The sequence below is a fragment of the Oncorhynchus keta genome, chromosome 12, assembly GCF_023373465.1.
Source record: "Oncorhynchus keta strain PuntledgeMale-10-30-2019 chromosome 12, Oket_V2, whole genome shotgun sequence".
NCBI classification, from domain to species: domain Eukaryota; kingdom Metazoa; phylum Chordata; class Actinopteri; order Salmoniformes; family Salmonidae; genus Oncorhynchus; species Oncorhynchus keta.
In genome coordinates this window covers 11,101,342-11,126,747 of record NC_068432.1, presented here as the reverse complement: position 1 = coordinate 11,126,747, position 25,406 = coordinate 11,101,342, and the positions used below count along the sequence as shown (strand labels likewise).

General features: G+C 44.0%; 1 protein-coding gene across 4 annotated transcripts in view; it reads right to left on the bottom strand.

Moving 5' to 3' along the window:
* Nucleotides 1-24,501, bottom strand: part of LOC118391764 (MAP/microtubule affinity-regulating kinase 4-like) — a 54,004-nt gene extending 29,503 nt beyond the window's left edge. For all 4 annotated transcript variants that reach the window (XM_052457724.1, XM_052457725.1, XM_052457726.1 and 1 more), the window contains exons 1-3: nucleotides 23,886-24,501; nucleotides 16,819-17,016; nucleotides 16,026-16,079 (exon numbers count right to left, since the gene is read on the bottom strand). In XM_052457724.1, coding sequence (XP_052313684.1) covers nucleotides 16,026-16,079; nucleotides 16,819-17,016; nucleotides 23,886-23,936 — 303 coding nt within the window. In that variant the 5' untranslated portion in view covers nucleotides 23,937-24,501. The remainder of the gene's footprint in view (nucleotides 1-16,025; nucleotides 16,080-16,818; nucleotides 17,017-23,885) is intronic.
* Nucleotides 24,502-25,406: the final 905 nt, after the last annotated feature.

Sequence of the window (25,406 nt, the reverse complement as noted above, 5' to 3'; positions counted from 1 at the left end):
CTGCCTAAATACGGTTCCCAATCCGAGACAACGAGAATCAGCTGACTCCAATTAGGAATCGCCTCAGGCAGCCAAGCCTAACTAGACACACCCCTAATAATACACACTCCCAATTAATACAAACCCCAATACGAAGTACAACATATAAACCCATGTCACACCCTGGCCTACCCAAACATATAACAAAAACACAAGATACAATGACCAAGGCGTGACAGAACCCCCCTAAGGTGCGGACTCCGGGGACGCACCTCAAGAGCATAGGGAGGGTCCGGGTGGGCGTCTGTCCATGGTGGCGGTTCTGGCTCGGGACGTGGACCCCACTCCATAAATGTCCTAGTTCCTCCCCTTCGCGTCCTAGGATAATCCACCTTCTCCGCCGACCATGGCCTAATAGTCCTCACCCTGATCCCCACATAACTGAGGGCAGCTCGGGACCGAGGGCAGCTCGGGACCGAGGGGCAGCTCGGGACAGAGGGGCAGCTCGGGACAGAGGGGCAGCTCGGGACAGAGGGGCAGCTCGGGACAGAGGGGCAGCTCGGGACCGAGGGGCAGCTCGGGACAGAGGGGCAGCTCGGGACAGAGGGGCAGCTCGGGACAGAGGGGCAGCTCGGGACAGAGGGGCAGCCGGGACAGAGGGGCAGCCCGGGACAGAGGAGCAGCCCGGGACGAAGCAGCCCAGTACTGAGGGGAAGCCCGGTACTGAGAGGGAGCCCAGTACAGAGAGGAAGCCTAGTACTGAAAGGAAGCTCAGTACTGAGAGGAAGCTCAGGCAGGTAGTAGGCTCCGGTAAATCCTGGTTGTCTGGCCGATCTAGAAGATCTAGGTTGACGGGCAGATGTGGAAGAGACTGGTTGTCGGGCAGATCTGGAAGAGACTGGTTGTCGGGCAGATCTGGAAGAGACTGGTTGTCGGGCAGATCTGGAAGAGACTGGTTGTCGGGCAGATCTGGAAGAGACTGGTTGTCGGGCAGATCTGGAAGAGACTGGTTGTCGGGCAGATCTGGAAGAGACTGGTTGTCGGGCAGATCTGGAAGAGACTGGTTGTCGGGCAGATCTGGAAGAGACTGGTTGTCTGGCAGATCTGGAAGAGACTGGTTGTCTGGCAGATCTGGAAGAGACTGGTTGTCTGGCAGATCTGGAAGAGACTGGTTGTCTGGCAGATCTGGAAGAGACTGGTTGTCTGGCAGATCTGGAAGAGACTGGTTGTCTGGCAGATCTGGAAGAGACTGGTTGTCTGGCGGCGCTGGGAGGACTGGCGGCACTGGCGGCGCTGGGCAGACTGGCGGTACTGGCGGCGCTGGGCAGACTGGGAGCACTGGCGGCGCTGGGCAGACTGGGAGCACTGGCGGCGCTGGGCAGACTGGGGGCACTGGCGGCGCTGGGCAGACTGGGAGCACTGGCGGTGCTGGGCAGACTGGGAGCTCTGGCGGTGCTGGGCAGACTGGGGGCACTGGCGGTGCTGGGCAGACTGGGAGCTCTGGCGGTGCTGGGCAGACTGGGAGCTCTGGCGGTGCTGGGCAGACTGGCGGCGCTGGGCTGACTGGCGGCACTGGGCAGGCGGGAGACTCCGATAGCGCAGGAGAAGAGAACAGCTCTGGTTGCGCTAAACAAGCGGGAGACTCCGGCAGAGCAGGAGGAGAGAAAAGCACTGGCTGCGCTGAACAGGCGAAGCGCACTGGAGGCCTGGTGCGTGGTGCTGGAACTGGTGGTACTGGCGCGAGGACACGCACAGGAAGCCTGGTGCGGGGAGCTGCTACCGGAGGACTGGTGTGTAGAGGTGGCTCTGGATAGACCGGACCGTGCAGGCGCACTGGAGCTCTAGAGCACCGAGCCTGCCCAAGCTTACCTGGCTCGATGCCCACTCTAGCCCGGCCAATAGGAAGGGCTGGTATGTGTCGCAGCTGGCTCTGCACCCGCACTGGAAACACCGTGCGCTCCATAGCATAACACGGTGCCTGCCCGGTCTCTCTAGCCCAACGGTGAGCACAGGGAGTATGCGCAGGTTTCCTACCTGGCATAACTATTCTCCCTTTTAGCCCCCCCCCAATATTTTTTTGGGGGTGACTTTCCGGTTTCCAACCGCGTCGCCGTGCTGCCTCCTCATACATGCGCCTCTCCGCTTTAGCTGCCTCTATTTCCTCCTTGGGACGGCGATATTCTCCCGGCTGCTCCCAGGGTCCTTGACCGTCTAATTCCTCCTCCCATGTCCAAATCTCCAATTGATGCAGTCTCTCCCATTGCAACTGCTCTTCACGATCAACAGGGAGAGTAGGCTCAGGTCTATTCTCTGACTCAGCCACTCTCTCTCTGCGCTTTCCCCCGTTACCTTCGGTTTTCGCTCTGTATAGCAATGCTTTCCTTCTCGATTCCATACGTGTATAGCCCTCTTCGCATTGCTGTAGGGAATCCCAGGCGGGCTCCTGCACTCGCTCTGGGTCGGCCGCCCACCTGTCGATTTCTTCCCACGTCGTATAATCCCTGCTTCTGCCGTCCATAACGTCCTCCTTTAGATCCTGCCAGTTCACACGCTGCTCGGTCGGTGAATGGTGGGTGATTCTGTAATGAACCTCTCTGTTGTTTGTAGAGAGTCAGACCGAAATGCTCATCTGGCTCACAATAACTTTAAGGCCCCTTAACATAAAGACCATCGTTCCAAATCAGCAGCAACTCCCCCACGTCATCTAGTCAGAATCAGAAAGAAGATAGCACGATAAGCTTTTCTATCCTCTTTCTTCCATCCTTCTCCTCTTTCTATATGTCTCTCTCTCCCTGTTTCCTCCTTCTTCATTCAATCCCTTATTTTCTCAGGTTTTTCCTCTGGCAATGCCCAACGTCACTGTTGCCATAGCAACCCTGCTTCTCCAGCTGTGCCAGAGGGAATCGCGGGATACGCCGATGTGTCTCGTCGTCGTTGTCAAGAAATCCCAGAATTCCACTGACGCTGGGTAGCTCTACCCAAACATATAACAAAAACACAAGATACAATGACCAAGGCGTGACAACAATTGTAAATATATACAGTGGTTCCTCCATTAAAAGTTGTGAGCTTGCACCGCGGGACTTAGAGCTACCCAGCGTCACGGCTTCATTGCTACAGACCACCACAAGGGGAAGTTAGAGCACTCATTATGCATTTGGGTCCCAAGGTTTTTATATGACCAAACATATTGAGTGGTTTCAATGACGATATTTGACGCGAGTCACCCGTCCTTGGGCGAAGATGGCTGACAAAATGTACAATTGAGAGGAATATGTTAGTTAATGTAGAGAAAAAGGTTTGTGCATATTTGTCATAAAGTTAATTTTCTAAAATCGCTATTTAGCAAGTTATCTGACTAGCTAACATTAGCCAGCTAGCTAGTGTTGGGAGAATTAATTTGTAATTCGTGTTGTTTAATGGTTTAGGGACTCCTGAGAAAACCAGCAAACCAGGCTGTCGTCTTGTGAAACAGTGGATGTAAAGAATCTAGCTAGCTAAAGCATTTACTGCAAATTGAATGCACAATTGTGTAAGCTTGCCTTGTAACATAGCTAATTATCTACTTGCTTATTGTGTAGTGGAGAATAAAAATAACTGCATGCCTATGGATGTGTAGCTAGCTACAGTATGTAGCTGATCTGTGTATGGACCCTAAAACATTTGGTATGAATATTAGTTCAGAACCTATCTATGAACCTCAGCTATCATAGTTGTTGTATCAACTTCAAGTCTGAATGGCATTAATGAAGCCTATGTGTAACCGGTGTGAAATAGCTAGCTAGTTATCGGGGTGCGCGGTAATAGCGTTTCAATCGTTGACGTCACTCGCTCTGAGACCTTGAAGTAGTTGTTCCCCCTGCTTTGCAAAAGCTGTGGCTTTTGTGGAGCGATGGGTAATGATACTTCAAGGGTGGCTGTTGTCGATGTGTGCCTTAGGGATTCATTTTTCGTTTTTCTCTGAATGGAAACACCATAATATTAATCTAATTAATTAAGCCAAATTAAAATCAATCCCATATACTATGTTTTTACAAAAAAGGTTTTAAATTCTCTGGTAATGGCAATATGGAATTACTATCAAATGCTTCTCAAAGATGCCCTCTGGTGGTCAAACTAGCAATAACTTGTAGTAACAGAAGAAATGGCTGAGAATTAAATGACGTGCCACAGAATGCTGCAGCAGCACGCAGGGTGTGACCCAGTATGACACAACTTTTAAAGGAGGAACCATGGTACATTGCAATTATTTTCAAATGAGCGGCCGTCCATGTGCAACGTATTAACATTTCTATGATCATAGTTTTCAGCTGTGTGTACGATAGTGAAGTCCTTTGTCTTTTCTCCCGCTCTTTATTACATGCCCCTGCCTTTTCAATTTGTGTAACAAGCCATCATATCAGTTTAGTCCACTAGGGACTTTTCATTGCTGTATGTAGTAATCAATGTGTAACCTATTCTGTTTGTGTTTATGTAATTCTGTGTGATTATTTAGTTAATTAGTAAATAAATAATTAAGCCAATTTGTATATCGCTGATTCATCATTTATGCTAAGGTTCATGCAGATATCCAAGGATTTTGCGACATTCAGAATTAGACTGATAGAAGATAAAAAATTAATGAATGACTAAATGTATGAGATATTTATATCTTTAGAGTTCATTTGGAAATCGGTAACTCATTAAACAAACTTTTTCCGTGGTGCTCCAAGATTGTTGATGAGTTAATTATTACATGAGTAATTTAACCATCATAATAATTAAACATAGTTATCGATTTGTTAAAACAATCATCATCACATTAATGATAGCCAAGACACGACACATTGAAATTACAGAGTCATTTGTGGAATATTAGGTTTCTACATAGTCTCAGGCCCTATAAAATACATTTTCTTGGTTTGCTTTTTCCAGGTTTTAGAGTTTTCCTTCTTTACGTCTACCAGAAGGAGGTTATCATTAACATCACTAATGGCTGCACAAAGTGGTAGACATATGATAAGTGCAAACTGCACATCACACACACAGACAGGAGCAATCCCGTACATTGCCTCTTCAGAAAGTTGCAGGAAATACAAATCACTGATGCATTCTGTTCATGTCTTATATTTTTTATTTTATTTAACTAGGCAAGTCAGTTAAGAACAAATTCTTATTTACAATGATGGAATACCGGGGAAAAGTGGGCAAACTGCCTTCTTTAGGGGCAGAACGACAGATTCTTACGTTGTCAGCTCAGGGATTCGATCCAGCAACCTTTCACTTACTGGCCCACACTCTAACACCTAGGCTACCTGCCGTCCCCGATATACATGGGCATTATAATTAATGCTTTGAATTGTTTGGGCTAGAAACCATACATTTTCGATGTAGCCTAGTAATGGAAAAGGACATTGAAAACAACGCTACAGTGAAGCCTATACACTTTAGTGTCCTGCCTGCCACTCTACAAACTGTTTAGATGTATTTGCAGTTTGTTTTGGCAGGGTTTTGGATCATGTCTTGTCCAATAGTAACTGAGTAGTGAATGATGTCAAGTCATTTTGGAGTAACGTTTTCTGTCAGTGAAAATAGAAGAGGTTTCAGACACTTCTACATTCATGTGGATGCTGCCATGGATAGGAAGAATTGTGAATGGGTCATGAATAAGGATGGGTGAGAATTTTACAAAGGCATAAAGACCATACCACCCCAAAAAATGCTAACCTCCCTTATTATTGGTAATGGTGAGAGGTTATCATATTTTGGTGTAGCATCTGAAACTTACTCATCATGATTCATGATCCATTCATGTTGTTTCTTTATCATGATGATATCATCAAGATCAATTGAGAAGAATTCAGTAACATATTCTCTCCTCACTTAGAAATACAATTACTCCAGATATCATTCACAATTTAGACATGATCTAAAACACAGCCAAAACAAACTTCATATACACTGCTCAAAAAAATAAAGGGAACACTAAAATAACACATCCTAGATCTGAATGAATTAAATATTCTTATTAAATACTTTTTTCTTTACATAATTGAATGTGCTGACAACAAAATCACACAAAAATGATCAATGGAAATCAAATTTATCAACCCATGGAGGTCTGGATTTTGAGTCACATTCAAAATGAAAGTGGAAAACCACACTACAGGCTGGACCAACTGTGATGTAATGTCTTTAAAACAAGTCAAAATGAGGCTCAGAAGTGTGTGTGGCCTCCACGTGCCTGTATGACCTCCCTACGACACCTGGGCATGCTCCTGATGAGGTGGCGGATGGTCTCCTGAGGGATCTCCTCCCAGACCTGGACTAAAGCATCCGCCAACTCCTGGACAGTCTGTGGTGCAACGTGGCGTTGGTGGATGGAGCGAGACATGATGTCCCAGATGTGCTCAATTGGATTCAGGACTGGGGAATGGGCGGGCCAGTCCATAGCATCAATGCCTTCCTCTTGCAGGAACTGCTGACACACTCCAGCCACATGAGGTCTAGCATTGTCTTGCATTAGGAGGAACCCAGGGCCAACCGCACCAGCATATGGTCTCACAAGGGGTCTGAGGATCTCATCTCGGTACCTAATGGCAGTCAGGCTACCTCTGGCGAGCACATGGAGGGCTGTGCGGCCCCCCAAAGAAATGCCACCCCACACCATGACTGACCCACCTCCAAACCGGTCATGCTGGAGGATGTTGCAGGTAGCAGAACGTTCTCCACGGCGTCTCCAGACTCAGTCACGTCTGTCACATGTGCTCAGTGTGAACCTGCTTTCATCTGTGAAGAGCACAGGGTGCCAGTGGCAAATTTGCCAATCTTGGTGTTCTCTGGCAAATGCCAAACGTCCTGCACGGTGTTGGGCTGTAAGCACAACCCCCACCTGTGGATGTCGGGCCCTCATACCAACCTCATGGAGTCTGTTTCTGACCGTTAACCAGACACATGCACATTTGTGGCCTGCTGGAGGTCATTTTGCAGGGCTCTGGCAGTGCTCCTCCTGCTCCTCCTTGCACAAAGGCGGAGGTAGCGGTCCTGCTGCTGGGTTGTTTCCCTCCTAAGGCCTCCTCCACGTCTCCTGGTGTACTGGCCTGTCTCCTGGTAGCGCCTCCATGCTCTGGACACTACGCTGACAGACACAGCAAACCTTCTTGCCACAGCTCGCATTGATGTGCCATCCTGGATGAGCTGCACTACCTGAGCCACTTGTGTGGGTTGTAGACTCTGTCTCATGCTACCACTAGAGTGAAAGCACCGCCAGCATTCAAAAGTGACCAAAACATCAGCCAGGAAGCATAGGAACTGAGAAGTGGTCTGTGGTCACCACCTGCAGAACCACTCCTTTATTGGGGGTGTCTTGCTAATTGCCTATAATTTCCACCTGTTGTCTATTCCATTTGCACAACAGCATGTGAACTGTATTGTCAATCAGTGTTGCTTCCTAAGTGGACAGTTTGATTTCACAGAAGTGTGATTGACTTGGAGTTACATTGCGTTTTTTAAGTGTTCCCTTTATTTTTTTGAGCAGTGTACTTCCAATGAGTTTGCAGAGTCACAAGCTTGACGCAGTCATTGTGTGCAATGGATATGGGACCAAACATGGGGCCAAATATTCAACTATAATACACTATAATGGAAAACTGTATGTAATACAGTCATTTTTGGTGTTATCAACATCCACATACTCTGAAACTTTTTACTGCAACATACTGTAAATTGTGACCGAGTGGCTTGATTCGGTCTCATGAATTTTGAATGGTGTTTTGTATATTGGATAAAAGTAGAGACTCAGAGCTACAAAATGTTATTTTCATCTCAAATCCAAAATACTGGAGTATAGAGACAAAATAATAAAAAAAATTGCTTCACTGCCTAAATACATCCAGTATGGTGAGGACTGTATGCCATTTAGAAAAATATAGAGACTCAGATCCTGATCCTGATCCTGACTCATGTCTATGTCTATGTCATTAATCCACATACTGTATGAGATGGTCCCATAGTCAAGCATAATCATGATGTGAAGCTGAACGTAACAGACGTTCTCCCAGTCCAGCACTATCTTCCCCACATACTGTACATACACACAGCACCATTATGAACAATTACTTCATCCTTGATTGGCTCTTTCCGGTCTATTCACTTCATGGCCCCTGGCATGTGTGACGCCACAGAGCCAGGAGGGTAGAGAGAGGGGGAGGGGGAGGGAGAGAGCGAGAGAGAGAGAGAGAGAGAGAGAGAGAGAGAGAGAGAGAGAGAGAGAGAGAGAGAGAGCATATACATGCTCTGAGCCCATCTACAGAGCAGCCCGGACCTCTGACTAATGCATGAGGGGGGTTATGAGTCAATGTTACCCTGTGCAGAAAAAGTATTCAGACCCCTTTACCTTTCCAAATGTTGTTACGTTACAGCCTTATTCTGAAATTGATAGATAGATAGATAAAAATCCTCATCAATCTACACACAATACCCCATAATGGCAAAGTGAAAACAGTTTTTCAGAAATGTTTGCTAATTTCTATATTTTTTTTCAACTTAAATATCTTATTTACATAAGTATTCAGACCCTTTTCTATGAGACTTGAAATTTATCTCAGGTGCATCTTGTTTCCCAAAAAATTATAAATGTGCAAACATTTCTACAAACCAGTTTTTGCTTTGTCATTATGGGGTATTGTGTGTAGATTGATGAGGGGGGAAAACGATTTAATCCATTTTAGAATAAGGCTGTTAGCTAACAAAATGTGGAAAAAGTCAAGGGGTCTGAATACTTTCCGAATGCACTGTATATGTATTTATGTCAATGTGTTTTCTGTTTTTCTCTTTACTCTGAGTAGTGCACGTTTGTGTTGCATGTTAAATGCTGCCTCGTCGTGAGTGACCTGTGAAATATTGAACTAATGTAAATTAAAATTCAGCATTGTAAGTGAGGTAGTTGGATGATCAAGAGACTTGGATGTGATGAGTCCAGGGTTTTTCCTGCATAGAGAATTCTTAGACGTGCTGACTGCAACTACTGCAACGCCGAGTTACCACCTACCCCCTTTTTGTGGTCCAAGGCTCTGTTCCAATATCTATATACCAAAATGAGGCAATATCGCCTTTCAAATACTTGTATTAATTATAACACAGAAATGGATAACCCCTCCACAGTTTTCTTGATCTTAGCCTATCTAGTAATTTTAGAATCACCCAAGTTTGGTAGCCTATGCTGTTGGATGAACTTTATGGTCATGGTTGTTCATGTGGTGGTTACAAAGCCACAAGAGCAAACATGTTTGGTACAGGCATAGACATCATTTTTAGATGCAAATCTGATTATATACATTGTTTGATTATTAAAATATAAGCCTTAAGTTCACTTTAAAGTTGCGTTTATCTTTCTGAGGGCTAATCGGGGACATTTTCGGGGACAACTTCAGCCGGGGACAGGCCACCAAAATCTGGGAATGTCCACAGAAATCCGGGGACATCTGGTCACCCTAATTCAAAGCGGTGTGCTAGTATGGGACATTGGAACATAGCCCAATAGTCAATGGACCCTGATTGTCAGTCATTTTGCAAATATCACCTTAAATTCATGCACAGCAAACCCTGAGCATCCATTGTGGGGCTTCCATTTATGCACAGGAACAACTAGCCTGTTTGTCCATCAATCGGAATCTATCCTTAACTTGCTAATGAACATCAAAGTCCTTCACAGTTACACACCTCAGCATTCCCAAAGATACACTTACAACGCCAACTACAAAACATAATGGCTGCTTTCACAACAACAACGACAAATCTCGTCTGAACGACTTAGTATCTAGTTCGAACCATTTAGTAAAATAAAATCACTCAAACGAGATACTAAGTCGTTCGAACTAGATACTAAGTTGTTTGAACAACGTATTATCTTGTTCAAACGACTTCATTGTTCTTTATTAGGTCTCATTTGTTATGCAGCACCAGTTGTGCTTGTCAGACCATTGCTGCAGCCATTTAAAGCAGGCGTGCTTTTGAATGCCAGCGCATGTAAGTGAGTCAACAAGATTTCATGGTTTTACCTATTTGACTTCAGATTCTGATGTTTATCCAGGTTTATCCAAACGTCAAATTTGGACTTTTGGAGCAACCTAGAAATTTGACGTTTGGAGAAACATGGATAAACATCCGAAACTGAAGTCAAATTGGTTAAACCGTGAGATCTACATACTTTGGCATTCAAAAGCAGCCCTATTAAAGAACTGTCAATGGATGGAATCAGTGAATGAACGGCTGCAGCAATGGTCTGACAAGCACAACTGGTGCTGCATAACAAATGAGGCCTAATTAGACAATATAACAATTAAGTGGTTCGAACGACTTAGTGTCTCATTTGAATGACTTAGCATCTTGTTTGAACACATTTTTGATTATGATTTTATTAAACTTAGTCTATCAAACGAGATACTAAGTCATTTGAATGAGATAGATACTAAGTTGAACGAGACACTAAGTTATTCGGACAAGATAATTCCAAGAGTCTACTTTTCTTTTTTGCCTTTGGCTTCAGGGCTTCCATATAAATGCTACAGTAAATCCCCCAAAACACTAGAGTAAATACTACAGTATATTACAGTCTGAAAAAAAGTACAGTAAATACTACAGTACACTACAATCAGCAAAAACACTAAATTAATTCCTATAGTATACACTACATATTTATTTTACCACATTTATACTATAGTTAACTGTAAATACTTGAGTGTACTACAGTATACGACAGTAAATACTACAGTGAATACTACAGCAAAGTACACAAAAACAGTATACTATAGTACGTGGGCAGTCAAGTACAGTGAACTCCAAAAGTATTGGGACTGACACATTTTTAGTTGTTTTGGCTCTGTACTCCAGCACTTTGGATTTCCTATTATTCAGTGAATATGAGGTTAAAGTGCAGACTGTCAGCTTTAATTTGAGGGTGGTTTCATGAACTGCACTTTTTTGTACATAGTCCTCCCATTTTACGGGACCAAAAGTATTGGGACAAATTCACTTATATATGTATTAAAGTAGTAAAAAGTTAAGTATTTGGTCACATATTCATAGAACTCAATGACTACATTAAGCTTGTGACTCTACACATTTGTTGGATGCATTTGCTGTTTGTTTTGGTTGTGTTGCAGATTATTTTGTGCCCGATATAAATAAATTGTAAATAATGTATTGTGTCATTTAGTAGTCCCTTTTATTGCAAATAAGAATATAATATGTTTCTAAAAACTTCTACAAATAATGTGGATGCTACCAGGATTACAGATAATCCTGAATGATAATCGTGAATAATGATGAGTGAGAAAGTTACAGACGCACAAATATCATACCCCCAAGACGTGCTAACCTCTCACCATTACAATAACAGGGGAGGTTAGCATTGTTTGGGGGTATGATAATTGTATGTATCATTTCTGATGACCAGGTGGCGAATCGCATCTCTGCATGTCTGGCAGACATATCAGTGTGGATGACGGATCACCACCTCAAGCTGAACCTCAGCAAGACGGAGCTCCTCATCCTCCCGGGAAGGACTGCCCGTTCCATGATCTCGCCATCACGGTTGACAACTCCATTGTGTCCTCCTCCCAGAGCGCTAAGAACCTTGGCGTGATCCTGGACAACACCCTGACGTTCTCAACTAACATCAAGGCGGTGTCCCGTTCCTGTAGGTTCATGCTCTACAACATCCGCAGAGTACGACCCTGCCTCACACAGGAAGCGGCGCAGGTCCTAATCCAGGCACTTGTCATCTCCCGTCTTGATTACTGCAACTCGCTGTTGGCTGGGCTCCCTGCCTGTGCCATTAAACCCCTACAACTCATCCAGAACGCCGCAGCCCGTCTGGTTTTCAACCTTCCCAAGTTCTCTCACGTCACCCCGCTCCTCCGCTCTCTCCACTGGCTTCCAGTTGAAGCTCGCATCCGCTACAAGACCATGGTGCTTGCCTACGGAGCTGTGAGGGGAACGGCACCTCAGTACCTCCAGGCTCTGATCAGGCCCTACACCCAAACAAGGGCACTGCGTTCATCCACCTCTGGCCTGCTCGCCTCCCTACCACTGAGGAAGTACAGTTCCCGCTCAGCCCAGTCAAAACTGTTCGCTGCTCTGGCCCCCAATGGTGGAACAAACTCCCTCACGACGCCAGGACAGCGGAGTCAATCACCACCTTCCGGAGACACCTGAAACCCCACCTCTTCAAGGAATACCTAGGATAGGGTAAGTATCCCCCCCAAAAAAGATTGAGATGCAAGTGGCTGTTCCACTGGATGTCATAAGGTGTATGCACCAATTTGTAAGTCGCTCTGGATAAGAGCGTCTGCTAAATGACTTAAATGTAAATGTAAATGATTTCAAATCCAAAATGCTGGATTACAGAGCCAAAACAACACTGTCACAATGCTTTTGGAGCTCACTGTAATTATGCAGTCAACTTATCCCCCTTCGTCCTTCCATCTAGTCATCCAGTCATCGGCCCATCCATTCAGCCAGTCATCCTTCCATCCAGTTACAACCAGTCAACTCGTCATCCAGCCACCCAGTTACAACCAGTCAACTCGTCATCCAGCCACCCAGTTACAACCAGTCAACTAACTCGTCATCCTTCCTTTCAGTCAGTTAACCAGTCATCCAGTCTACAGCATCTGCCAAACAGTATCACGTCTCTCGAGACCGGCCAGGGACCACTGTGCCTGCATCTGCTCTCTCACTCTCTCTTTTTCTCGAAACGGGAGACCATAGTAGCCACGCTCCACAAAAGCTATGATCCTGTTGCAGGTTTCCAGGTACTTCACTTTAGTAAATTCAGTCATTGAATCAACTCACAATCAACTGACTCAAAGGGCCCCCTGCCTGCTTGTGTGAGGCTTATGGTGTTCCCACTCTGTGTAATGTCACTGGGTAAGGCAACTCAGTATAACAGATTATTGTGAAATAGACACAAATTGCTTATTGGAAATGTATGACAGGCACACGAAACAGTATATTTTTTGTTGTGCAGTACAAAATGTTGTATACAATGCATTTCAATCACAGATAAAGACATTAGGTTACTTAAGACAAAATTTATTTTTATTTATTTATTTTTTATTTCACCTTTATTTAACCTGGTAGGCTAGTTGAGAACAAGTTCTCCTTTGCAACTGCGACCTGGCCAAGATAAAGCAAAGCAGTTCGACACATACAATAACACATAGTTACACATGGAATAAACAAACACACAGTCAATAATACAGTACAAAAAGTATATATACAGTATGTGCAAATGAGGTAGGATATGGGAGGTAAAGGCAATAAATAGGCCATGGTGGCGAAGTAATTACAATATAGCAAAATGGTAGATGTGCAGAATATACACTGCTCAAAAAAATGAACACTAAAATCACACATCCGAGATCTGAATGAATGAAATATTCTTATTAAGTACTTTTTTCTTTACAAAGTTGAATGTGCTGACAACAAAATCACACAAAAATTATCAATGGAAATCAAATTTATCAACCCATGGAGGTCTGGATTTGTAGTCACACTAAAAATTAAAGTGGAAAACCACACTACAGGCTGATCCAACTTTGATGTAATGTCCTTAAAACAAGTCAAAATGAGGCTCAGTAGTGTGTGTGGCCTCCACGTGCCTGTATGACCTCCCTACAACGCCTGGGCATGCTCCTGATGAGGTGGCGGATGGTCTCCTGAGGGATCTCCTCCCAGACCTGGACTAAAGCATCCGCCAACTCCTGGACAGTCTGTGGTGCAACGTGGCGTTGGTGGATGGAGTGAGTCATCATGTCCCAGATGTGCTCAATTGGATTCAGGTCTGGGGAATGGGCGGGCCAGTCCATAGCATCAATGACTTCCTCTTGCAAGAACTGCTGACACACTCCAGCCACATGAGGTCTAGCATGGTCTTGCATTAGGAAGAACCCAGGGCCAACCGCACCAGCATATGGTCTCACAAGGGGTCTGAGGATCTCATCTCGGTACCTAATGGCAGTCAGGCTACCTCTGGCGAGCACATGGAGGGCTGTGCGGCCCCCCAAAGAAATGCCACCCCACACCATGACTGACCCACCGCCAAACCGGTCATGCTGGAGGATGTTGCAGGCAGCAGAACGTTCTCCACGGCGTCTCCAGACTCTGTCACGTCTGTCACATGCTCAGTGTGAACCTGCTTTCATCTTTGAAGAGCACAGGGCGCCACTGGCGAATTTGCCAATCTTGGTGTTCTCTGGCAAATGCCAAACGTCCTGTCCTGCACGGTGTTGGGCTGTAAGCACAACCCCCACCTGTGAACGTTGGGCCCTCATACCACCTTCATGGAGTCTGTTTCTGACCGTTTGAGCAGACACATGTACATTTGTGTGGGTTGTAGACTCCGTCTCATGCTACCACTAGAGTGAAAGCACCGCCAGCATTCAAAAGTGACCAAAACATCAGCCAGGAAGCATAGGAACTGAGAAGTGGTCTGTGGTCACCACCTGCAGAACCACTCCTTTATTGGGGGTGTCTTGCTAATTGCCTATAATTTCCACCTGTTGTCTATTCCATTTGCACAACAGCATGTGAAATGTATTGTCAATCAGTGTTGCTTCCTAAGTGGACAGTTTGATTTCACAGAAGTGAAGCTCGTCTGGAGGTTAGTTAACACAGTGTCCAAAGAAGGGCCAGAGGTATACAGAATGGTGTCGTCTGCGTAGAGGTGGATCAGAGAATCACCAGCAGCAAGAGCGACATCATTGATGTATACAGAGAAGAGAGAATTGAACCCTGTGGCACCCCAATAGAGAATGCCAAAGGTCCGGACAACAGGCCCTCCGATTTGACACACTGAACTCTATCAGAGAAGTAGTTGGTGAACCAGACGAGGCAATCATTTGAGAAACCAAGGCTGTTGAGTCTGCTGACAAGAATGTGGTAATTGACAGAGTCGAAAGCCTTGGCCAGGTCAATGAATACGGCTGCACAGTAATGTCTCTTATCGATGGCGGTTATGATATCGTTTAGGACCTTGAGCGAGGCTGAGGTGCACCCATGACCAGCTCTGAAACCCGATTGCATAGCGGAGAAGGTACGGTGGGATTCGAAATGGTCGGTAATCTGTTTGTTAACTTGCCGTTCAAAGACCTTAGAAAGGCAGGGTACGATAGATATAGGTCTATAGCAGTTTGGGTCTAGAGTGTCATGACTGCGGCAGCTTTCCAATCTTTGGGAATCTCAGACGATACTAAAGAGAGGTTCAACAGGCTAGTGATAGGGGTTGCAACAATTTCAGCAGATAATTTTAGAACGAGAGGGTCCAGATTGTCTAGCCCGGCTGATTTGTAGGGGTACTGGTAGGAGAGAGGTTGGTCGGGTAGGATGGGTGGGCATATAACGTGAACATTTAGCAACCCAAAGGCTGTGTGTTCGAATCTGGATAACTTTAGAATTTGAACAAATTAGCTACTTTCTAACTCATTATTACTTTTGAGCTCATTTTCAACCACTTAGTATGTTAGCTAACCCTTCCCCTAACCCTAACCATAACCCTTTAAACTAACTCCTAAACCTAGCCCTTTAACTATTTAGCTAGTATGTTATCTAGCCCTAACCTTAGCCCCTAACTCCTAAACCTAACCTTAACCTCTAACCCTAACCTTAACCCCTAGCCAAGCTAACGTTAGCCACCTAGCTAGCCTAGCTAACATTTTTTTTAAATGAATTTGTGTAACGTACATGAATGTGTTATGGAAGAAAGAAAATCATGTAATACACACAAAATGCGTTGTGATGAAAAGCATGTAATACACACTAAAATGTGGACTTTTTGTGTGCCTGTCACAAATTTCAAATAAGTCATTTGTGTCTATTTCACATTAATCTGTGATAGTGTGTTGGGGTAAGGAGGGCATTTATTATTATTATTATTTTTTTCTCCACCTTTATTTAACCAGGTATGCATTTATTAAGTGTTCATTAAGCGTTTATTAAGGTCATGTCCACTGTGACTGATAAAACACAGATTGATTTTTAAAGAAAAGTAAATTGCCAAGACTCACCTTTTGTAGGCTGGTTGGATTCAACTGAGTTTTGTCAATTATTTTTATTGCAACCTGGAGGAGACGTGAGGAGAACTTTTTACAACATTTTACAAAAAAAAGCACAATGAGTAGATGGAAACAACCCAGTAGTAAACCATAGCTTTCCCCAACAAGCTTCAAGTATGAAAATTAATATCTCTATTCACATTCATTATTTTCCTATCCATGGCCAGACGCCCCAGAACCAATGTCCCACTTCTTTAGTTCCCCATTCCAGTCAAACCTATCCCTATTCCTCCCAACCCTCTATTTTAGCATTGCACCCATCTATACTCTAATCATTGACCCCAGGAAGACAAGGGGTTGCTTAGGCCAAAGATAATGGGGAACCATCTGAATAAAGAAGAACCACAACTACAGATCCCCTCCATCCACTTCCTACCCCCACCACTCACTCTACCCATATCCCGACCCAAGTCTCATCTCTCTACCCTATATCCCAAGCCCCCCCACCCAATCATTAAAACAGACCAATACCAAATCAACCCCTAGACTTTACACCCTATGCACTTGTGGAGATCTGAGAGAATTTACTTTGTTATAAACAATATGGTGAAGCTTCCAGCTATGCTGGATCTAGGGGTCAATTTGGGATTGGGCCTCATGCATTCATCCATGCTCTAACACACTACCATGGCAATGGACACTATTGCATCATATTTCTCCTTTCTAAGACCACTACCCTTCCTCTGCATAATATCCCTTACCCAACAACCCCCCACCCGCCACCCTCCCCATGCCCCAGCCTCACCTCCTTGCCCGTCAGGATATGGCGGGCCAGCTTGACCTTGGCGAAGTTGCCTTTGCCGATGGTCTTAAGCAGGCGGTAGTTGCCGATGTGCGGAGTCTCGTCAGAGCAGGAGGCGATGGAGTTCCTGCAGCGGGCGCCCAGTGAGCGGCTGGACAGGCTAGTGCCCTTGTCTGAGCGACTGGCGGCTAGAGACACATGCTGGGGGGAGAGGAGAGAGAGGAGAGGGGGTCACCACCAGCGCCCCCATTACCACTACCATGCAAAGCCTGGGAACTCCAAGACCCTTTTCAAAATAGGGTTCCACCCGAACCATACTTAGCACGCTCTGATATTTTATTTTCACATTGCCTTCTCCAGTACGGTTTTACCAACTATGGTAGATGCATAACAAGGACATCCCAGTATAGCTTGGCTCAGCCTAGTGGGGTGAAATGATACAAGACAAACTCAGAGACCAATTGCTATTTTACACTACTGTACCAACTGCTGACCTGAACCACACTACTGAGCTGGCTCGGATTAAAGGATTTTTGTTTTCATATGGCCCCTTCCAGCACGGTTTCAGCACTAACTATGGTGGATGTGTAACCAGGCCAGTACAGTTTGGCTTGGCTCAGCTCGGCATGGTCGTGTTTAAGGTACCACTGTACACTACTGGACTGGTCTGCCATTATAGCATGGTGGCTCTGGCTCTCTAATATGGCAGGAAATTACTGAGAGTGAACTAATCTAACTAAGATAATGTCACATCAGTGTTGTTGCTCATAGGCAGGGGGTTAAGTGCCTGAAAGCAACACCGTGGACTTCTGGTACACCATAGTTCTTCACTGAAATGATATTCAAATTTGGAATATTATCGTTGATTTGGACATCGTCATGCCTGGGTTGCGTGCGACGGGGCATAATGTTGTGGAATGTTCCACACCGTTTGTCTACTGATCATGGACCTGGTATAGCTTAGTGTATAGAAATTCATGAGATCATTCATTTCCAGGTGAACATATGAATATGTCCTGAAAAATACTACTATTCATAGAATATCTTGTCTGATCTCTCTGATAACTGGGACAAAGGTACAACTGTATGAGGTGACTAGTCACATGAGCCCTACAACTACTGAGCTAGTTTTCATAAAACCAGGGTTTGAGTGTTTGCTTTAGACTGCGTCGAGTGCCATTTCGGGAGGGTTTGCAGTTTTCTATTGGTTCCATTGCAAGAGGTAAGCTCAATCAAGCACAGCTAAAGTATTTTAAATAATTTCAAATAGAATTTGAACCCAGGTCTGGTATGCATGGCATGCTGGTAGGTGCTCCCTCCCAGAACCCAATAGCTTTCGACCTAGGTTCTGTGAAGATTCAGTCCAACGCTTGAGTTATGGCTAATTTTAAGTTAGGTAGGCAGCAAAGCGTAATATTTTTTTTAAACTATGCGTTTTTTACAGGAATATAGATACATGTGTTTTAGTAGGATGCAGCTCCTTGTCATGTGACCAAACAGAAGCAGGGCCCAAAGCAGAGGGAAACAGATACCAGAGAAAGGACAGAGAAAAACAAAGAGAGTGAGAGAAACAGAGAGAGGCAGGGAGAGAGAGAGAGAGAGAGAGAGAGAGAGAGAGAGAGGGGAGAGAGAGTGACACAGAGAAGAGAGAGAGTGACACAGAGAAAGAGAGAGAAAGAGAGAGAGAGGAGAGAGAGAGAGAGAGAGAGAGAGAGAGAGAGAGAGAGAGAGAGAGAGAGAGAGAAAGAGACGGAGGAGAAAGAGACACGGAGAAAGAGATTGAGAGAGAGTGACAGAGAGAGAAGAGAGAGAGAGAGAGAGAGAGAGAGAGAGAGAGAGAAAGAAAGCATATGCAGACACAGTGGTCCCTGGCTGGCCTTGAGTACAGAGTATCTTTCCCAACGTTTTTTCCTTTATTTCTCGTGCCCTCTCTCATCGCCTCCTTCTCAAAACACATTGGAAGAGAAGATCAGAGGGGAGGGACCTTGGATCTTATCCTCCAATGCGGTTTGAGGAAGTGAGGCGAGAGAAAGCAAGGAATCAAGGAAAGATAAAATGAGGAGGAGACTATGTACTGAATGCACACAGGATGAGGAACTTTAGAGTTAATCTTCTTGGTGATTTTGGACTGATGTACAGTGCCTTCAGAAAGTATTCAGACTCCTTGACTGCTTCCACATTTTGTTAGGTTACAGCCTTATAATGACAAAGCAAAAACAGGTTTTTGGACATTTTAGCAAATTTCTAAACAAAAAAAATCTGAAATATGACATCTACATAAGTATTCAGACCCTTTACTCAGTACTTTGTTGAAGCACCTGTGGCAGTGATTACAGCCTTGAGTCTTCTTGGGGATGATGCAACAAGCTTGCCATACCTGTATTTGGGGAGTTTCTCCCATTCTTCTATGCAGATCCTCTCAAGCTCTGTCAGATTTGATGGGGAGTGTTGCTGCACAGCTAATTTCAGGTCTCTCCAGAGATGTTCGGTCAGGTTTATGTCTGGGCTCTGGCTGGGCCAATCAAGAACATTCAGAGACTTGTCCCGAAGCCACTCCTGCATTGTCTTGGCTATGTGCTTGGGGTTTTTGAACCTTCACCCCAGTCTGAGGTCCTGAGAGCTCTGGAGCAGGTTTTCATCAAGGACCTCTCTGTACTTTGTTCCGTTCATCTTTTCCTCAGTCCTGACTAGTCTCCCAGTCCCTGCCGCTGAAAAACATCCCCACAGCATGATTCTGCCATCACCATGCTTCAACGTAGGGATGGTGCCTGGTTTCCTCCAGCTTGGCATTCAGGCCAAATAGTTCAATATTGGTTTCATCAGACCAGAGAATCTTGTTTCTGAGAGTCTTTAGGTGCCTTTTGGCAAACTCCAAGTGGACTGTCATGTGCCTTTTACTGAGGAGTGGCTTCCGTCTGGCCACTCTACCATAAAGGCCTGATTGATGGAGTGCTGCAGAGATGGTTGTCCTTCTGGAAGGTTCTCCCATCTCCACAGAGGAAATCTAGAGCTCTATCTGAGTGACCATCGGGCTCAACTCCCCCGATTGCTCACCTTGGCCAGATGACCAGCTCTAGAAAGACTCTTGGTGTTTCTAAACTTCTTACATTTATGAATGATGAAGGCCACTGTGTTCTTGGGGACCTTCAATGCTGCAGAAATGTTTTGGTAGCTTTCCCCAGACCGTTGCCTCGACACAATCCCGTCTCCGTGCTCTACGGACAATTCCTTCGAACACATGGCTTGGTTAGTAGTGCCTTTCAAAATCATGTCCAATGAATGTAATTTACCACAGGAGAATTCCAATCAAGTTGTAGAAACATCTCAAGGATGATCAATGGAAACTGGATACACCTGAGCTCAATTTCAAGTCTCATAGCAAAGGGTCTGAATACTTAAGTATAGGTATTTATGTTATTGTTTTTTAAAATAAATTTGCAAAAATGTCAAAATACCAGTTTTCACTTTGTCATAATGGGGTATTGTGTGTAAATTGCTACGGATGTGTTTTTTTAATCAATTTTAGATTACAGCTGTAACGTAACAAAATGTGGAAAAGGTCAAGGGGTTTGAATACTTTCAGAATGCACTGTATATGTATACATTTGTACATTCCCACCTTCAATGCCTAAAAACTATCTATGGTGAGATGACTATGAATGTGAACTTGACTCAACTGGCTGTTGTTGATTCAGGATCATTACGAGATGATTCTAAGACATTATAAAGGGGTCGTACATGCTCATGATAAGCATTATAATGGGATACTTTAAGTAAAGTGTTACCGTGAGGTTTACTCTTGGTACACAGTTCACCGTCCAACCCTGGCCTGGCCCACCGTCGTCCTTCCCTGCAGTCAAATCACCAAATCGCCCTCTAGTGGCCTCATGGGTGGATAGTTATTAATATTTTTAATAATTTCATAATTAAATCTTAAGGATCCACCCCTTTTAAAAATGTTTTTGCCTAAAATGGCATAAACAAATCTAACTGCCTGTAGTTCAAGACCTGAAGCAAGGATATGCATATTATTGATACCATTTGAGAGGAAACACTTTGAAGTTTGTGGAAATGTGAAATAAATGTAGGAGAATAACACATTAGATCTGGTAAAAGATAATACAAAGATGTTTTTTTTTGTACCATCATCTTTGAAATGCAAGAGAAAGGCCATTATGTATTATTCCAGCCCAGGAGCAATTTAGATTTTGGCCACTAGATGGCAGCAATATGTGTGTGCAAAGTTTTACTTGATCCAATGAACCATTGCATTTCTGTTCAAAATGTTGTATCAAGACTGCCAAAATGTGCCTAATTGGTTAATTAATACATATTCAAGTTCATAACTGTGCACTCTCCTCAAACAATAGCATGATAAATTGGACAATGCGGTTAGATTAACAAGAATGTAAGCTTTCTACCAATATCAGATATGTCTATGTCCTGAGAAATGTTCTTGTTACAATCTCTTATTAACCTCTACAATCTCATACTTATCACATTAGCCTACGTTAGCTCAACCATACCGCGGGAGACCCAGAGATCCTGTAGAGGTTAATAAAGATACTCTTTTAAAACAGTTTTGTTATATTTAAAATGTCTATGATGTACGGTACCAGTCAAAAGTTTGGAGACACCTACTCATGCAAGGGTTTTTCTTTATTTTGACTATTTTCTACGTTGTAGAATAATAGTGCAGAGATCCAAACTGTGAAATAACACGGGAAATCATGTAGTAACCAAAAAAAGTGTTATATTTGAAATTTCAGATTCTTCAAAGTAGCCACCATTTGCCTTGATGACAGCTTTGCACACTCTTGGCATTCTCTGAACCTGATGGTTTGGGATGAGTTTGACCGCAGAGTGAAGGAAAAGCAGCCAACAAGTGCTCAGTATATGTGGGAACTCCTTCAAGACTGTTGGGAAAGCATTCCAGGTGTCGCTGGTTGTCATCAAGGCAAAGGGTGGCTACTTTGAAGAATATAAATATCATTTGTTTTAACACTTTTTTGTTTATTACTTGATTCTATGTGTGTTATTTCATAGTTTGGATGTCTTTAGGGTGGGTGGGGGGGGGGGGGGTTGTATAATTCCCCTGCCTCACCACTCCCAACTGGACTGAGATGAAGGAACATGAGAGGGGTGGTGATTGGTGAGAGTAGAGGAAGAGGGGATATGGAGTGTGCCCCAACTGGCACAATATTCCCTTTAAAGTCCACTACTTTGGAATAGAGAAAATCTGGTCAAAAGTAGTTAACTATACTGAACAAAAATATAAACGCAACATGTAAAGTGTTGGTCCCATGTTTCATGAGCTGAAATAAAAGATCTCAGAAGTTTTCCATTTGCACAAAAAGCTTCTCTCTCTCAAATGTTGTACACACATTTTTTTTACAACCCTGTTAATGAGCATTTCTCCTTTGCCAAGATAATCCAACCACCTGGCAGGTGTGGCATATCAAGTAGCTGGTTAAACAGCATGATCATTACAGAGGTGCACCTTGTGCTGGGGACAATAAAAGGTCACTCTAAAATGTGCAGTTTTGTAACAAAGCACAATGACACAGATGTCTCAAATTTTGAGGGAGCGTGCAATTGGCATGCTGACTGCAGAAATGTCCACCAGAGCTGTTGCCAGACAATGTAATGTTAATTTCTCTACCATAAGCCACCTCCAGTATCATTTTAGCAAATTTGGCAGTACGTCCAACCGGCCTCACAACCCAGACCACGTGTAACCATGCCAGCCCAGGACCTCCACATCGGGTTTCTTCAGCTGAGGGATTGTCTGAGACCAGCCAAACATACAACTGATGAAACTGAGAAGTATTTCTGTCTGTAATAATGCCCTTTTGTGGAGAAAAACTCATTCTCAGCAGGGGCGCAGCCATGGGTACTGCGCCCCTGCTCAGTCATCTGAAATCCATAGATTACGGCCTAATTTATGTATTTCAATTGACTTATTTCCTCATGTGAACTGTAACTCAGTAAAATCATTGAAATTGTTGCATATTGCATTTATATTTTTGTTCAGTATATATCGTGAAGAAGCCCATTTGGCTCTGGTCAAAAGTAGTGCACTATATGGTGAATACGGTGCCATTTGTAATGCGGTCATGGTCTCCACACAAAGATTTGGGCCTGGGAATAATAACAGATTGCTTCATCAGACAGGTCCTCAATAAACACACATAATTTCAGCAGAGAAATTAGTATTTATGGAATCACATCTAATGAGAAACCCCCAAAGTGCATATTAGGCTATGCATATTAGATAGGCCTTCATAGATAGATGGCGATACAAAAATACTGTACACACACACCACACCACACCACACCACACCACACCACACCACACCACACCACACACACACACATACACACACACACACACACACACACACACACACACTGTACATATCCATTGTTGCTTGTGCAGGCCCTACTGCTACTGGCTACAGTGGAAGCTGTAGCCTAGCAGATGGCGCTCCGCTGTTACACCCATAGCCCTGGATAGTACGCCGCTATACCCAGCAATGGATAGCATTTTGCACAACATTGTATGCAATAATCGAAAACAGTTATCTTAAAGACTTTTCTCGTTTTTATTATTCCGAATGGTTGTAGGTGCGACAGTATGCCAGTCATAACGAGGTTTCACCACACAAGGGGAATACACGGGCAATAAGTGACATCACTATATATACAGCTATAATAAGAGGTGACGGTTCTTAGTATGAGCTTCTGCGTATATCCACGGAGTGTTACCGTATGTGGAGTGATTCATCTTGGGCTGTTTGCCTACAGCCATCAGCTCTTTTGCTGTTTAGACGTTATAAGGATACGGCCCATTTTGAGATAATCTGCTATGCTAAATTTCCACCCACTCTCATAACCAGGCTCTTTTTTTTAACAACCAAAATGCACACCCTATAATAATTAGGCCTATGCATTACAAATAAATATGGTGAATGCAAAGCCTCATGTTATGAACCATATTTCTATACTCTACATAGGATGTATAATTTCTGCATAGACACTCAAATTATGGGGATAATTATTGCACTTACATGGTCCGTGCCCCTGTCGTTTCCAGACGGTAATGCAGAACGAGAAGACATTTTCCCTGAGTTTTTCCCGAATTACTGTATGTTTGCGTTTATATTTACAGGATCAGGCTCCACTAATAATAACATCCGACATTGGCAGTTCCGCAGCTGCGATCACGTCCCAATCAACCTGTTTATTCTCCAACCGGCGAAGCCGTAGTCGAGAGGAGACTTCTACCTGTCATGGCAGCAGTAGCCAACCGATATCTGGGGTGTCTTCAAGCAAGCTGCATTTCTCTGGCAAAATTCGCTCAATTCGGTAATTTTGCACCAAAAGCAACGCAAACCCACGATTTAACGTCAATTATGGACTGAAACTGTGTGATGTTTGGCCAAAACCCACTGTTTCTGCGGCGACTTTCCGCCCCCTGCCTCATTTCGGCATAGAAAACAAATATACGGCTTTGGGATGAGCGTCTCCGTTTATCATAATAATAGGCTACTGTTTAATCTATCAATTCCCCATCGCTTTGCTGCATGCAACCGACGACGATTGCATTAATCCGCGGGAAAACAGAGGGTATCGTGCATGAAAAACACCGAATTGTTCATAACCCTGATGGCTGCGATGCGCCACTTCTCGCGTCAGAGACGCTGACTGACACATCCACCGACCGAAAACGCACCTACGAGCGTAAAGTTGAGCGTAAAAGAAACCTACCCAAAAACGGAAGATGGAAAGTCTGTGTTTAAATCAGTGACGCATTTTCAATATTTCTTATACACAGTAGTGGTTAGCTATAGCCTAAATCCGTATTTAGATAGATAAACAAACAACTCACACCGCCACGCTTTCCAACTCACCCATCAATTTTTACAGTCTTCTCCCATCCAAAGACAGCACTCCAGAGCTGGTGCACAAATTGGGATTCTTGTAGGCTACAGAAATAACAATATATGTCAAAATCGAATGAAATCCGGAGCCTGGTTAATTTATGATATGAAGATGCATGTGAATAAATTATTCCAAAAATGTTTAATTAATTGGACAGACAGCATTGTAGACTTGAACTATTCTAAGTACAACTGTGTAGCTGTAGATCAAATCAGAACTAAGCCTTGTGTGGCCTATAGCCTGATATTAAACAATAGTTTTACAGTGTATAATTGAGAAGCGAGGGGATTTGAATGTTTGCACATCTAAATCATATAAAGAAAACATATTTTATGTGTTATACAATCAAGCCTATCACAGTTGTGAGTAGACTATGGAACAATGTGTAAGTACACGATTATAAGAGTCAAGCTGCCTATGTAAGAGCAATGTTGATATTTTAATTTGTGCACTCATGCACTGACTGAGTAGGCTAAATATTCCATATGTATTGTTGTGATTTAGGGGGGTGACTGGGGGTGCAGTTGGGGCATGTTCAGCTGTCCCAGCGAAGGATAGGATCTAACAGTTAACCCTCTCTCAGTCAAAGAGTTGCAAAATTCCTCCAACCAGGGTTTTGGGAAGTTACCTTATTGGGTAACGCTACA